The sequence below is a fragment of the Mobula hypostoma genome, unplaced genomic scaffold, assembly GCF_963921235.1.
Source record: "Mobula hypostoma unplaced genomic scaffold, sMobHyp1.1 scaffold_69, whole genome shotgun sequence".
Taxonomy (NCBI): domain Eukaryota; kingdom Metazoa; phylum Chordata; class Chondrichthyes; order Myliobatiformes; family Myliobatidae; genus Mobula; species Mobula hypostoma.
In genome coordinates this window covers 554,682-571,105 of record NW_026948182.1, presented here as the reverse complement: position 1 = coordinate 571,105, position 16,424 = coordinate 554,682, and the positions used below count along the sequence as shown (strand labels likewise).

At 44.9% G+C, this 16,424-nt stretch overlaps 1 protein-coding gene across 2 annotated transcripts; it reads left to right on the top strand.

Annotated features, from left to right (window-relative positions):
- Nucleotides 1-867: 867 nt before the first annotated feature.
- LOC134341481 (zinc finger protein 229-like) lies at nt 868-15,931 on the top strand. 2 transcript variants are annotated; one of them, XM_063039349.1, is made up of 3 exons: nt 868-912; nt 6,263-7,764; nt 12,308-15,931. In XM_063039349.1, the coding sequence occupies exons 2-3, from the start codon at nt 6,586-6,588 to the stop codon at nt 12,479-12,481; spliced, it is 1,353 nt and encodes a 450-aa protein (XP_062895419.1). In that variant the 5' UTR covers nt 868-912; nt 6,263-6,585; the 3' UTR covers nt 12,482-15,931. The 2 variants fall into 2 exon arrangements, with proteins under 2 accessions (XP_062895419.1, XP_062895420.1); XM_063039350.1 differs by adding an exon at nt 1,618-1,851 and having other exon boundaries at nt 896-912; nt 6,263-12,450.
- Nucleotides 15,932-16,424: the final 493 nt, after the last annotated feature.

Sequence of the window (16,424 nt, the reverse complement as noted above, 5' to 3'; positions counted from 1 at the left end):
TTTCCTGCATGCTTCTCTCCAGACTAAATAAGACGATGAGCTCACTGTGGTTTTGACGCCCTTTAGGGCTCTGGATGAAGTTGGTTAAACTCCTTCTTCCCCGCTCTTTTCAACGTTTTGTATCATTTTCACTCATTTCAAAGGACTGTGTCTCAGACAGCTGGGTTGTTGCAATGTGCCTCTAAAGTCTGACAGCAGGCTAGCGAGTGAACCTTTGATGGAGCAGAGTCAGAAACCAAAGAGTAATCAGCCTGAGTCAGGGCTTTGGGGCTCCAGAAAGAGATGGGACCTAGAATTTACCAGGAGGAGCAGGAAGAGGAATCAGACCGGTAGGATGTGGCTGCAAATGAAAGATCAGAAACATTTTCAAACAGTTTGAAAAAAAAGGTGGTTAATTTCTGCAAAATACTGGAGGAAATCAACAGACCAGGCTGCAAATGTGGAGAGGAATAAATAGACGTTTATGCTGAGCCCCTTCAGCATGTCTAGACTGTGTACTCCTCTGCTTAGTTGCTGCCTGAACTGCAGAGTTCCTCCAGCATTTTGTGCGTGTGCGTCTTTGTACCGTATTTCCAGCAACTGTAGAATCTCTTGTGTTTTATATGTACATTTGTAAGAGGATTGTACTTTGGCATTAGATACACGTTGATATTGACTATATTCTTTACGGGAACCGCTTTCTGCGTTAAAACAGCTGCTGAATTTTCTATGCGCACGAAAAAAAGCTGAGCTACGGACATGGAACTGGTGCTTCCGGAAACTTTTAATGGCACCGTGATTGCCCATAAATCCTTGCGTTACAAATTTCGCCGTCGCTGAAGCACCAATCAAATGCGCAGGCGTCAGCGTTGTGACGTTCCCGAATATCACGCATGCGCGCAGTACACGAAGGCCTTAGAAGAGCGGCGGCAGGTAGGAGCGAGTTTCCGGGGGTAGGGGAGACGGGAGAGAGGGTTGGGGGGGCAGGGGAGAAGGGAGAGAGGGTGGGGGGGGCAGGGGAGACGGGAGAGAGGGTGGGGGGGGCAGGGGAGAAGGGAGAGAGGGTGGGGGGGGCAGGGGAGAAGGGAGAGAGGGTGGGGGGGGCAAGGGAGAGAGGGTGGGGGGGGGCAGGGGAGAAGGGAGAGAGGGTGAGGGGGGCAGGGGCAGGGGCAGGGGCAGGGGCAGGGGGAGGGGAGAGGGGGTGGCGGGGGCGGGGAGACGGGAGAGAGGGTGGGGGGGGCAGGGGAGAAGGGAGAGAGGGTGGGGGGGCAGGGGAGAAGGGAGAGAGGGTGGGGGGGGCAGGGGAGAAGGGAGAGAGGGTGAGGGGGGCAGGGGCAGGGGGAGGGGAGAGGGGGTGGCGGGGGCGGGGAGACGGGAGAGAGGGTGGGGGGGGCAGGGGAGAAGGGAGAGAGGGTGGGGGGGGCAGGGGAGAAGGGAGAGAGGGTGAGGGGGGGCAGGGGCAGGGGGAGGGGAGAGGGGGTGGCGGGGGCGGGGAGACGGGAGAGAGGGTGAGGGGGGGTGGTTGTGGCGGTGGCGGGGGCGGGTGGTGTTTCAACACCGACTTCGGGTAGTTGCTGTGACTCCAGACACCGTGACCCGCAATCCCGGGACAGTCCTGCTCCCTTCCCTCTCTCTCAGCCCCACCATCCGTACACGGGCCCCGGGGAGCTTCCAGCTGATGAGGGAATGGGAACCGATGGATCTCTCAGACAGAGCTGAGCTCCAGCTGTCTAAATGCAAAGATCGGGAACTCGGAGAAAGGGAACAAAATCTTTTACATCAGCTGTTGAGAAAATCACCTTTGTTCTGCCTCCAGTCACAAACAAGAGAAAATCTGCAGAGAGGGCACAGTTTTAAGGTGCTTGGAAGCAGGTATGAAGGAGATGTCAGGGGTGTTGTGTTCTTTATACGTACCGTGGGTTACTAATAACAAACCATATTCTGGCAGAATTGAACTTTTATTTAACAGCAACAAAACCACGTTTTACACTGCCATGCCTCTCGATCATTCTTCATTTTTGCTCACGTTAGGAACTCTGTCCAGTCACGTCCCGACACGTGGTATCACTACAAGGGGTAAGTTTTTTACACAGAGTGGTGAGTGTGTGGAATGGGCTGCCGGCGACTGTGATGAAGCCGGATACAATAGGGTCTTTTAAGAGGCTCCTGGACAGGTACATGGCACATAGAAAAATAGAGGGCTATGGGGAACTCCAGGAAATTTCTAAAGTAAGTAGTGTTCGGCACAGCATTGTGGGCCGAAGGGCCTGTATTGTGTTGTATAAATGGGGAAGTCAGTTACCCATGACCTCTGGTTGTCATCCCACCCAACATCAGTGGAAAAAAAGCTGCTTGCATTTACCCAATCTATACCCTCATACTTTTGTACACTTCTAACAAATCCTCAAAGCAATGTATAATTTCCTTGTTCATGCTTAGAGCCTGTAGACCCTGTGTCCGTCTCCTGAGTGAATAGAGATGAAAAACATGCTTTGGTTCTACACGTGGATTGCCATTCCGGTCTTCCAGAGGACCAACTTTGTGCCTTGCAATCCTTTTGCTCTTAATCTATCTCTAGAATCCCTGAGGATCATCCTTCCTCTTTTCTGCGAGGGCAATCTCATGCTTTTTTTTAGTCTTCCTGATTTATTTCTTATGTGTCCTCTTGCATTTTTTATACTCCATAAGAACTTACCTGCCTATCCCTGTTCTGCAACTCCATTTTGTGCTTCACCAGGGTCTCAATATCTCTTGCAAACCAAGGTTCCCTGCAGTTTCTATCTTTACCTTTTATTCTGACAGGCACATGCCCGCTTTGTACTTTCAAAATTTCGCTTTGAAGGCCTCAATTTACCAAACACACCTTTGCCATAAAGCAGCCTGTCCCAGGCCACAGTTGCCAGATCCTAGTGTCATAATTCCAGGTGTTGATCCATGCCCTGAACACATCCGCCTTTCCTACGCTGCTCCTTGTATTGAAATATACAGGGCTCAGCATATTCACTGTACCATGCTCAACTTTTTCATTCCTGACTTTGTCTGAGGACTGAACAACAACTGCCTCCACAACCCCTCCACTCTCTGTTCTGTTATTCAGGCCCCCATTCCCCCTGCAACTTTAGTTTTACCCTCCCCCACCCCCACCTCCCACCATGCAGCTCTATCAGCCCTTTGGCTTTCCTCCCCCAGATCAATAAAAAGGAGGTGCATACCAGGTACGGGCAGATAGGAACAAATGGAGTACTTATGAAATACAGGAAATTCAAGTGAACACTTATGAAAGACAAAGAAGACATGAGGTTGCCCCTGCAGACAAGGTGAAGGAGAATCCTCATGGATTCTGCAGATATGTTGAGAGTGAAAAGATTGCAAGGGAAAAAATAATCGGCTGCAAGATCAGAACAGTAATCCATATGAGGAGACAAAATAGATGTGGGAGATTTTTTCTGCATCAGTATCTACTCAGGAGATGGACACAGAGTCTATAGAGGTGAGGCAAAGCAGCATCAACTTCATGGACCCTGTACAGATTACAGAGGTGGAGGTGTTTGCTGTCTGAAGGCAAATTAGTGTGGATCAATCCCCAGGGCCTGACTAGTTGTTCCCTGGGACCCTGCGGAAGACAAGTGCAGAAATTGTCGGGGCCCAAGCACAGATGTTTAAATAATCCTTAGTGATAGGTGAGGTACTGGAGGATTGGAGGACAGCCAATGTTCTTCCACTGTTCAAGAAAGGCTCTAAAAATAAACTAGAAAATTATACATTGGTGATCCTGACATCAGTAGTGGGAAAGTTATTGGAATATATGTGCAGGAACCAGATATGTAAGTATTTGGATAGATGTGGACTGATTAAGGATAGGCAGCATGGCTTTGTGCACGGTAGGTCATGTCTAACCAATCTTATAGAGTCTCTCGAGGAAGTTATCAGGAAAGTGGATGAAGGCAAGGCAGTGGATGTTGTCCACATGGACTTTAGCAAGGCACTTGACAAAGTCTCATATGGGAGGGTGGTCAAGAAGATTCAGTCACTCAGCATTCAAGATAAGATAGTAAATTGCATGAGACACTGGTTTTGGGAGAAGCCGATGGTTGCCTCTCTGACTGGAGGCCTGTGACTAGTGGTTTACCACAGGGATCAGTGCTGGATCTGTTACTGTTTGTCATCTATATCAGTAATCTGGATGATAGTGTGGTTAACTGGATCAGCAAATTTGTGGCTGACCACCAAGATTGGTCGTGTAGTGGTCAGCGAGGAAGAGTATCAAGGCTTGCAGTGTGATCTGGACCAGCTGGAAAAATGGTTTGAGAAATGGAAAACGGAATTTAATGCAGACACTGTGAGTTGTTGCACTTTGGTATGACCTCCCTTGGGAGGTCTTTCACCGTGACTGGTCGAGTGTTGTAGAAGAAAGGGGCCTGGGAGTACAAGTCCTTAATTCACTGAAAGTGGTATCACAGTTAGATAGCGATGGAAAGCAAGATTTCAGCCCATTGGCCTTCATGAACCAAAGTACTGACAACGATAGATATTTTATACTTTATTGTCGCCAAACAATTTGTACGAGAATGTACAATCATCACAGCGATATTTGATTCTGCGCTTCACACTCCCTGGATTACAAATATTAAATATTAAAATATTAAAAATAGTTAAAATTAGTAAATATTAAAACAAATAAATTATAAATCATACATAGAAAATAGAGAAATGGGAAGTAAGGTAGTGGAAAAAAACCGAGAGGCAGGTCTGGATATTTGGAGGGTACGGCCCAGATCTGGGTCAGGATCCGTTCAGCAGTCTTATCACAGATGGAAAGAAGCTGTTCCCAAATCTGGCTGTACGAGTCTTCAAGCTCCTGAGCCTTCTCCCGGAGGGAAGAGGGACGAAAAGTCTGTTGGCTGGGTGGGTCGTGTCCTTGATTATCCTGGCAGCACTGCTCCGACAGCGTGCGGTGTAAAGTAAGTCCACGGACGGAAGATTGGTTTGTGTGATATGCTGCGCCGTGTTCACGATCTTCTGCAGCTTCTTTCGGTCTTACGGATGTTATGTTGAATTGTAGAAGATATTGGTGAGGCCTGATTTGGAGTCTTGTTTGCAGTTGTGGTCACCTACCTACAGGAATGATGTAAAAGAGGTTGAAAGAGTTCTGCGAAAATTCACAAGGCTGTTGCCAGGTCTGGAGGACTTGGGTTATTAGGAAAAATTGAACAGATCAGGACTTCATTCCTTGGAATGTGGAAGATTGAGCAGAGATTTGATTGTGATAGAGGGGCATATATGGGGTAAATGCAAGCTGGCTTTCTCCACTGAGATTGGGTGGGACTACAACCAGAGGCCATGGGTTAAGGGTAAAAGGTGAAACGTTAAGGGGAACATGAGGGGAAACTTCTTCACACAGACGTCATCCGGGTGTGGAATGAGCAGCCAGCACAAGTGGTGCATGTGAGCTCAATTTCAACATTTAAGAGGTTTGTGTAGGTACCTGGATGGTAGGGGTATGGGAGTAGAAAGTTTCAGTAGCTGGGCACCAACTAGATGGCCCAAAGGGCCTGTTTCTCTGTTGTAATTTTCTGTGACTGTGACAAGAACCTGAAATAATACAAAAATTCACACTAAGTCCTTTTAACAGCTGTGCGGACCAACTATTCATCTCAGCAGGAATCGTTTATATGGTGTTAAAACTGTGGCACTTTAAGTTAATAATGCATAAAAGAAAATCCCAGCTGCATGTCAACAAAGGCTATTTGTGTGAGAGTGTTTCAGTTTCTGTGGGGCCAGGAACCCATGCAGCTCAGTGGGAACAGGGAATAATACCAATGGAGAGAGTCAAACTGAATCAGGTCACAGACTGGGGACAGTAGAAACATAGACAGGCTCGTTGGCCCACAAAGCTGTGCTGTACATGTCCTTACCTGAGAAATTAACTCTAATTTTCTGAGCTCCATATACCTGTCCAGGGGTCTCTTAAAAGACCCTATTGTATCCACCTCTGCCACCGTCACCGGCAGCCCATTCCACACACTCAGCACTCTCTGCATAAAAAAACTTGCCCCTCACATCTCCTCTGTACCCATTCTCATAGAGACAGAAAGAACATCAGAGAATTTGATGGTCATTCCAGATACCAGCACTGTGCCCAGTTAGGAGATGATTTCTCTCTCTAACTTGGGTTGAACTTCACTGTAACAGTGTGATGTCAGATCACACCTTGACTACTCCAGTGATTTCATCTGAACTGTTGTGCTACACCAACTGATGAATTTTGTAAATCTCTTTACAGGTTAAAACGGACAAGGAATTTGTCTCCAGGAATCTCGAACACAACACGCCAGTTTTGCTGTCTCTGTCCAGGTATTTAAGAAGTGGAGCAAGGGATTCACTCGATCATCCTTCCTGCTCAGACTGTGGGGAGGGATTCACTCAGTCATTTCAACTGAAGATATATCAGCAAGTTCACACCGGACAAGGCCATTCATTTGTTCTGTGTGTGAGAAGGCATTCAGTCGGTCATCCCACCTGTGGACACACCAGTCAGTTCACCCGGGGCAGAGGCCGGTCATCTGCTGAATTTGTGGGGAAGGATTCACTCGGCCATCTTATCTAATGGCTCACCAGCGAGATCACACCGGGGAGCGGCCGTTCACCTGCTTGGACTGCGGGAAGGGATTCATTAACTCATCTGACCTACTGAGACACCAGTCAGTTCACACTGGGGAGCGGCTGTTCACCTGCTTGGACTGTGGGAAGAGATTCACTTGCTCATCCCACCTGAAGGTTCATCAGCGGGTTCACACTGGAGAGAGGCCATTCACCTGCTCAGACTGTGGAAAAGGATTCAGTTGCTCATCCCAACTGAAGGTACATCAGCGAGTTCACACTGGGGAGAGGCCATTCACCTGCTCAAACTGTGGGAAGGGATTCACTTCGTCATGTGTCCTACACAGACACAAGCGAGTTCACACTGGGGAGAGGCCGTTCACCTGCTCAGTGTGTGGGAAGGGATTCATTCGATCATCTGACCTACAAGCACACTCATCTTTTCACACTGGGGAGAGGCCGTTCATCTGCTCCGACTGTGGGAAGGCATTCACTTGCTCATCCCATCTGAAGGTTCATCAGCGCGTTCACACTGGAGACAGGCCGTTCACCTGCTCAGACTGTGGGAAGGGATTCACTTCGTCATCTGAACTGAAGGTACATCAGCGAGTTCACACTGGGGAGAGGCCATTCACCTGCTCAGACTGTGGGAAGGGATTCACTGTGTCATCTCAACTGAAGATACATCAGCGAGTTCACACTGGGGAGAGGCCGTTCACCTGCTCAGACTGTGGGAAGGGATTCACTTCGTCACTTGTCCTACAGAGACACCTGCGAGTTCACACTGGGGAGAGGCCATTCAGCTGCTCTGACTGCGGGAAGAGATTCCGTTGCTCATCCCAACTGAAGGTTCATCAGCGAGTTCACACTGGAGAGAGGCCATTCACCTGCTCAGACTGTGGGAAGGGATTCACTTCGTCATGTGTCCTACTCAGACACCAGCGAGTTCACACTGGGGAGAGGCCGTTCACCTGCTCAGTGTGTGGGAAGGGATTCATTCGATCATCCCACCTACAAGCGCACTGGTCTATTCACACGGGGAAGAGGCCATTCACCTGCTCCAACTGCTTGAAGGGATTCACTTGCTCATCCCACCTGAAGGTTCATCAGCGAGTTCACACTGGAGAGTGGCCATTCACCTGCTCAGACTGTGGAAAGGGATTCACTTGGTCATCCCAACTGAAGGTACATCAGCGAGTTCACACTGGGGAGAGGCCGTTCACCTGCTCAGTGTGTGGGAAGGGATTCACTCAGTCATCCAGCCTACAGAAACACCAGCGAGCTCACACTGGGTAGAGGCTGATCACCTGCTCAGACTTTGGGAAGAGATTCTCTCAGCCATCTCCGCCGAATGTGCATCATTGAGTTCACACTGGGGAGAGGCCGTTCACCTGCTGGGAATGTGGGAAGCGATTCACTCAGTATTCTAACCTTATGTAATTCTCACTTCAGCTAGCAGCTTAATATAGAGGGTGGTAGTCCCCCAGTCCGGCCAAACTTGTTTGGGTGGATGCTACACGATGTGTCCCCTGTTACAAATTAGTACCCTCAAATAACAAACAATACACAATATGTGATTAAACGATTGGGCTTTATAGTTCTTTCTTTGACTATAGGGTTAGTAAAGAAAAAATAACGAAGAAAGGCCCAGTCTCTCCATTCATGTCTTCTCATCTCTCCCTGGCAAAAGACCGCAAAAATCTCTCTTTCAGACTCACAAGAAGAACAACATTTCTGTCATTGGATAGCCCTGCGTTCAAAAACCCTGTTATCTCTAGTCGTAACCTAAACATTGCTGCTCTAGAGAAAACATTACCTCAGCAGTGAAGGGGAATAGACAGAAAGAGCAGAGCACCCCTGTGGCCATTCCCATCAACAATGTGTGTACCATTTTGGATACTGGCCTTTATAGATCAGAGCATTGAGTCTAGGAGTTGGGATGTAATGTTAAAATTGTACAAGGCATTGGTAAGGCCAAATTTGGAGTATTGTGTACAGTTCTGGTCACCGGGGACGACCTGCCAGGGACAAGTTGTAGTGGTTGTGTGTCTGGCACCGAGACTGGACCCTCAGCCTCAGAAAGGAAGGAGGGAAAAGAGGAGAGCAGTAGTGACAGGGGATTTGATAGTTAAGGGGACAGATAAGAGGTTCTGTGGGAAAGATGGAGAATCCCAGATGGTCTGTTGCCTCCCTGGTTCCAGGGTCCACAATATCTCAGATCGAGTTCTCGGTATTCTCAGCAGAGAGGGTGAGCAGCCAGATGTTGTGGTCCATGTGGGGACCAATGACATAGATGGGAGTAGGGATGAGACCCTGAAGAAGGAATATTGGGAGTTAGGGGAAAAAAGTTAAAAAGTAGGACCTCAAGGGTGGTAATCTCAGGATTGCTGCCTGTGCCACGAAACAGAGAGGGTAGGAACAGGAAGTCATGGCAGTTGAATGCCTGGCTGAAGAGTTGGTGCAGGGGGAAGGGGTTCAGATTTCTGGATCATTGGGATCTCTTCTGGGGAAGGTCTGACCTGTACAACAAGGACGGGCTGCAACTGAACTGGAAAGGGACCTATATCCTGGCGGAAGGTTTGCTAGAGCTGTTGGGGAGGGTTTAAACTAGTTTGGCAGGGGGGTGGGAATCAGAATGTGAGTGCAGGGATTAGGGTAGAAGGACAAGGGCATGATGCTATGTGTTCTGAGTTGGTGAGGAAGGACAGGCAGGGGACAAAACATAAATGTAGCCAGTTAGAGGGGTTGAAATATGTCTATTTGAACACTAGGAGTATTAGGAATAAAGGGGATGAACTTGGAGCATGGATCAGTACGTGGAACTACGATGTTGTGGCCGTTACTGAAACTTGGCTGTAGGAAGGGAAGGATTGGCTGATGCAGGTACTGGGGTTTAGGTGTTTTAAAAGGAATAGGATGGGAGGTAGAAAAGGGAGCGAGTAGCATTATTGGTCAGGGATAGTATCACGGCTGTAGGAAGGGAGGACACTGCAGATGGAGTGTCCACTGAGTCAGTGTGAGTGGAAGTCAGAAATAGGAAGGGATCAATCACTGTGCTGGGAGTAGTCTATAGGCCCCCAAATAGCCCTCGGGACACCGAGGAGCAGATAAGCAGGCAGATTTTAGAATGGTGCAGGAAATACAGGGTTGTAGTTATGGGTGATTTCAACTTCCCTCATATTGACTGGCACCTCCTGACTGCAAGGGGGATAGATGGGGCTGAATTTGTCAGGTGTATTCAAGAAGGATTCCTGACACAGTATGTGGACCGTTCGACGAGAGGAGAGGCCGTACTGGATCTAGTTCTCGGTAATGAACCTGGTCAGGTGGCAGACCTCTTGGTGGGGGAGCATTTTGGTGAGAGTGACCAAAACTCCCTTAGCTTCAGCATAGCTATGGAAAAGGATAGAAACAGACAAAATGGGAAAGTGCTTAACTGGGGAAGGGCTAAATATGAAGGGGTGAGGCAGGAACTAGCGAGAGTAAATTGGAAACGGGTGTTCAAAGCTGAAAGCACAGAAGTAATGTGGAGGAAGTTTAGGGACCACTTGTGCTGGGTTCAGGATAGGTTTGTCCCACTGAGGCAAGGAAAAAATGGTAGGAAAAGGGAACCGTGGCTGACAAAACACGTGAGGCAACTCGTCAAGCGGAAGATGGAAGCATATGTTAGATATAGGAAGCAGTCAGAGCCCTGTTGGTCGCTTTTCGATTGTTCCTACCCTGTTTACTTAATTGTCTCCTACCAGTCTTTTTTTTTTGAAACATTATAATACTTCAATACTGCTTTACTGTGGCTGGGAAAAGAACCAAAGCGTTTGCGAAAGAAAGAGAAACAGAAGATTAATCCCCAGTCACTTTGCATTCAATCAGTGACTTCCTTAAATGGCAAAAGTAGGAATTCTCTGAGGAGTTTCAATGGATCAACGGCAAATTGGATACAATTCAACAAACTTTATTTCAGCATGAGAACCAAATTCAGGAGAATACTGCGAGGCATTTTGTCTTTTGTTTTTTTTTGATACTGCTTTATTTTATCCCTTTTGGAGGCTTTATTTTAATACAGCTTTCTTTGAATTTGTTTGAAGTGATCCTTTCATATTTTCAAACTGAGTTACTTTACTTTTTATGCTGTGTCTTGGTAGGGACATAATGACCTTGCAGGACGGGAGTTTTTTTTCTGTCAGTAGGATTTTTTGGGGCCGGTACTTAGTTCTCAGCTCGCTGACTGTCCATTGGTCAGCTTTCTCGCTTTGGGTAGGGGAGAGGGTAGGGTCTATTTCTCTCTGGGAGCTCTGTGGGTTGAATGTATGATTGTTTGTTTGAATACCTTACTTTATGATTTGCTTTCTACTTTTAATAACTTATGGCCAGACCGCTTAATTACATGTTGATTGGTATTTCAAATGGTTCGAAATATTAACCTGTTTAGTTTGAATGTGAAAGGGCTGAATCACCCCACCAAAAGGAACAAAGTGTTTGCTTATATTAAAAAAAAAGCACCCATTATTTTTTTTACAAGAAACACACATACACAGCTGTGATACCTTACGTTTTTTTTTACTGGGTGGAAGGATATTCAATTCCACTCTTTGTTTAATGCAAAATCACATGGAGTTTCAATTTTTGTAGATAATACAGTTTCCTTTATTCAGCATAAAGTTGGTTTGGACCCTAATGGTTGATTTGTTATTGTATCAGGGAGTTTAGACAGTAAGTTGATTGTTTTTGCAAATGTATATGCCCCCAACATAGATGATCCAGGATTTTTTGAACGTCTATTTTCATTTTTGCCAGATTTGTGTACTTACGCCCTTGTGATGGGAGGAGATTTTAACTGCTGGTTAGATCCAGTATTAGATCGGTCATCTGTTAAACCAGCCACACTTAATAAATCAGCTTTGTTTATCCAATCTTTTCTAACTGAATGTGGTATAGTTGATGCTTGGCGATTGTCTTCATCTGACGGACAGGGAGTATTCTTTTTTTCTCTCATGTCTATCATTCTTATACCGGGATTGACACTTTTTTATTGATAGTCAAATGATTCCATTAGTTCGATCAATTGAATATAAAGAGATTGCTATCTCTGACCACTCTGCTGTAATTCTATCTTGAAATCTTCCTGGTCCTATCCCCATGAGTAGATTTTGGTGATTTAATTTAACTCTGTTATCCGATGAGGATTTTAAAAAATTTATGGAGAATCAAATTACTCTTTATTTTTGAAGAAAATATGTTGGAAGAGAAGTCTAGCCTTATTATATGGGATACTTTTAAAGCATACATCCGGGGTCAAATTATTTCTTATACTGCAAACATCGTTAAAAAAGCTAACAAAGAATGAAATGAATTAGCCAATCAGTTAAAGCAACTGGACCATAAATATGCTTCTGTACCTGATCCTGAAACATATAAGAGACGTATTGAAACTAAAACTAAATATGATCTTCTTTTAATGTATCCAATTGAAAGCCAACTTTTAAAAGATAGAAGTCAACTTTATATTCACGGAGCTAAAACTGGTAAGCTACTGGCTAATTAGTTGAAGCCATTTTCAGCCAAGCGGCAAATTAAAGAAATACGTAAAATTAACGGGGACATGACAACTGACCACCTTGAAATTAATGACACTTTTAGGGAATTCTAAATTGTATAGTCTGGCTCTGTTAATGATAATATTGCAATGAATAATTTTTAGATCAAGTAAATATTCCTAATCTTTCATTAGATGATCATAGGCAATTGGATCAACCTATTTCCCAGGAGGAAAGTGCTCAGGCTATTTGAGAATTGCACTCTGGCACATCCCGAGGACCCGGTGAATTCTCTGGAGAGTTTTGTAAGGCTTTTCTTGTTGCTTATACCACACTATGTTCTACCCTTACAGATTCCTTTAAGGTAGGAAGACTACAACAGTCTTTTTACTAAGTTTTCATTTCACTCATTCTCAAAAAGAATAAGAATCCTACTGTATGTTCTTTGTATAGACTTATCTCTTTATTCAATTTTGATACTAAAATTTTATCTAAAGTGTTGGCTCGCAGACATAAAAATATTATATCTTCTATGGTTTCGGATGATCAGACAGGATTTATTAAAAATCTATATTCCCATTTTAATATACGGCATTTGTTGAATGTTATATACTCTCCATCTAAGGAAATACCGGAATGTGTGATATCTTTGGATGCGGAGAAGGCTTTTGACAGAGTTGAATGGAACTTTCTATTTATATCCTTAGAAAAATTTAATTTTGGACCTAATTTTATTCATTAGATTAAATTATGTTATTTATCTCCCTCCGCTCGGGTTCTTACTAATTTTCAGAATTCTAAACCCTTTAAACTCCAACCTGGAACTAGACAAGTTTGCCCCTTGAGCCCCCTGCTTTTTGATTTGGTATCAGAACCATTAGCAATTGCTTGTTGAGAGTCAAAAGAGATCACTGGTATTTTAAGGAGAGGTACTATTCATAAAGTGTCGCTCTATGCTGATGACTTATTGCTTTTTATATCTAATGTTACAACCTCCTTACCATTTGTGTTCCATTTACTGACTAATTTTAGTCAGTTGTCAGGATAGAAATTAAATCTACAGAAGAGTGAACTGTTTCCTTTAAACAATTTCATACCAACAGATATTAACCTTCCTTTTAAAATTTTAGGAGAACAATTTATATATTTGGGAGTAACAATTAATAAGAATTCTGAAGATTTATTTAAGGACATTTTTAAAAGTTCATTGAGTTACGTTAAAAACACTCTCTAATTGGTTGCCACTCTCTTTATCACTGATTGGCCGAATCAATTCTATTAAAATGAATATCTTACCTAAATTTATATACCTTTTTCAAGCTGTGCCTGTTTTTATTCCTAAATCTTTTTTTGACTCTTTGGATTCAATTCCTTCTTCCTATATATGAAAGAATAAAAAAAAACCTTGTATAAATGAAGCTCACCTTCAGAAAACCAAACAGAATGGAGGATTTGCCGGACCCAATTTTAGGTTATATTATTCGGCAGTTAATATACATAATATTACGTTCTGGATATGTTACATTAACAATGGGAATTGCCCTATATGGGTTTCCTTGGAAGTCAACTATGTTATAAAATTTTCCATTATTTCTTTACTTGGATCCTCGCTTCCTTTACCTTTAAATAAATTAATTGACAATGTGGTGGTTAAACATACATTGAGGATTTGGTTGCAGTTTAGAAATCATGTTGGTTTATTGAGATTTTCCCTCTCAAGTCCCATACTTTCTAATTGTTTTTTGAAACCATCGTTAATGGACTCATCTTCTAAAGAATGGAATAGATTGTGTATTAAACGATTTCAGGATTTGTTTAATGGAGGGAAACTTTCTTCTTTTGTGCAACTTTCAATGAAATTTACATTTCCCAACTCTCACTTTTTTTGATACTTACAAATTAGAGATTTTTTTTAAGATCTCAATTACTTACATTTCCTACAAGTCCAGATAAGAATATATTAGATACAATTTTTAATTTGAAACCCTTTGATAACGGTTCAATATCTTACAGTCTGCTGTTGGGACTGAAAATGGCCTCTTTAGATATAATTAAAGGAGACTGGGAAAAGGATTTACAGATTTTCATATCTGATGAGAGCTGGAAGATTATTTTAAAATTGATTTATTCTTCATCATTATGTGCTCGTCATTCTTTATCACAATTCAAAGCGGTCCATAGAATTCCAAAGAAAACAATTAATAATTGATAAGAGGAAAGATGAAATGGAAAATAATAGAGATGAAAATACCAATTTTTCAGACATATAAATAAAAGGGAGGCGAGAGTGAATAAGGGAGTCACGTAGGGAGCAATCCCTGCGTCTCCGCCCCCCCCCCATCCCTCCCCACCGATCTCCCTCCTGGCACTTATCCTTGCAAGCAGAACAAGTGCTACACATGCCCTTACACTTCCTCCCTTACCACCATTCAGGGCCCCAGACAGTCCTTCCTGGTGAGGCGACACTTCACCTGTGAGTCAGCTGGGGTGATATACTGCGTCCGGTTCTCTCGATGTGGCCTTCGATATATTAGCGAGACCCGACGCAGACTGGGAGATTGTTTCGCTGAACACCTACTCTCTGTCCGCCAGAGAAAGCAGGATCTCCCAGTGGCCACACATTTTAATTCCACGTCCCATTCCCATTCTGATATGTCTATCCACGGCCGCCTCTGCTGTAAAGATGAAGCCACACTCAGGTTGGAGGAACAACAGCTTATATTCCGTCTGGGTAGCCTCCAACCTGATGACATGAAAACTGACTTCTCAAACTTCCGCTAATGCCCCACCTCCCCCTCATACCCCATCCGTTATTTATTTCTATACACACATTCTTTTTCTCTCTCTCCTTTTTTTCCCTCTGCCCCTCTCACTACACCCCTTGCCCATCCACTGGGGTTCCCCCCCCCCCATTGTCTTTCTCCCTGGGCCTCCTGTCCCATGATCCTCTCATATCCCCTTTGCCAATCACCTGTCCAGCTCTTGGCTCCATCCCTCCCCCTCCTTTCTTCTATCATTTTGGATCTCCCCCTCCCCCTCCCACTTTCAAATCTCTTATTAGCTCTTCCTTCAGTTAGTCCTGACGAAAGGTCTCGGCCCGAAACGTCGACTGTACCTCTTCCCATAGACGCTTCCTGGCCTGCTGCGTTCACCAGCAACTTTGATGTGTGTTGCTTGAAATTCCAGCATCTCCAGATTTCGTCGTGTTTGAGTTTGATAGCTCCGTGCCTGTGCCCACTGCAGGGGCATCTCATTGAAATCTACGCCCGGAACGTCGTCTTTGCACCCCACTGCCCACGGGAGGACTGCAGTGAGGAGGAGTCTGTGACCCACCTCTTTGCACACTGCCAGTTCGCAAAGAGGGTGTGGAGGAGGATGGACGGGCTAGTGTCACGGTTTATCCCCAGCAGCTGCGTAACAGAGGACTCTCTGATCTACGGGCTGTTCCCGGGGACGCACACGGAGACCAACGTCCGGTGCTGCTGGCAGATCATCAACTCGGTGAAAGATGCTCTTTGGTCGGCCCGAAACTTGATGATCTACCAGCACATGGAGATGTCCGTGGGAGAATGCTGCCGACTGGCACATTCCCGGCTGCAGGAGTACGTGCTGAGGGACGCACTGAAACTCGGTGCAGCCACCGCAAGGGCCCAGTGGGGAAGAACCACAGTATAGGTTTCTCCACCCGCGGGAGTGGGAGGGGTCGGGTGGCGGGGAGTATACCCCTCAACAATGAAATGATATGGTAAGCTGAACTACTGGAGTGCCACGTGGGTGGCTATAAATACGGATATGTACTGTGTATAATGCAAACGTATGTAAAGGATGAAAAGTTATTGAATGGTTTATTGTATATATTTATTTTTGAATAAAGTATATTTTGAAATAAAAAAAATCTCATTGAAATCTATGGAATATTGAAATGCCTACTTGGAGTAGAAGTGCGGAGGGTGTTTCTTACAGTTGGGCAGTCTAGGATTAGAGAGCGGGGCCTCAGATTAGAACGATGATAGTTTAGAACAGGGATATCTTTATCCAAAGGTGGTGCATCTGAGGGATTAGTTGTCACAGACGGCTATGGAAGCCAAGTCACTCCGTGTATTTGAAGCAGAAATTGATAATTTCTTGATTATTAAGGACGTCAATGTCCATGCCCGGTAGACTGGGGTTGAGGGGAATCATAAATCAGCTCTGCTACAATGGGGGAACAGACTCAATGGGGCGAATGACCTGTTCTTGTTCCTTCGTCTTATGGACCAATGATCTATCATCATTTGCAATACTAACGCCAACATTATCCCTGTACACTCA

Coding starts and splice junctions, on each gene's coding strand:
- LOC134341481 (XM_063039349.1), top strand. CDS start 6,586: ATGGCTCACCAGCGAGATCACACCGGGGAGCGGCCGTTCACCTGCTTG. Junction 7,765..12,307: donor CTTGGTCATCCCAACTGAAG/GTACATCAGCGA, acceptor ATCTTTCATTAG/ATGATCATAGGCAATTGGAT.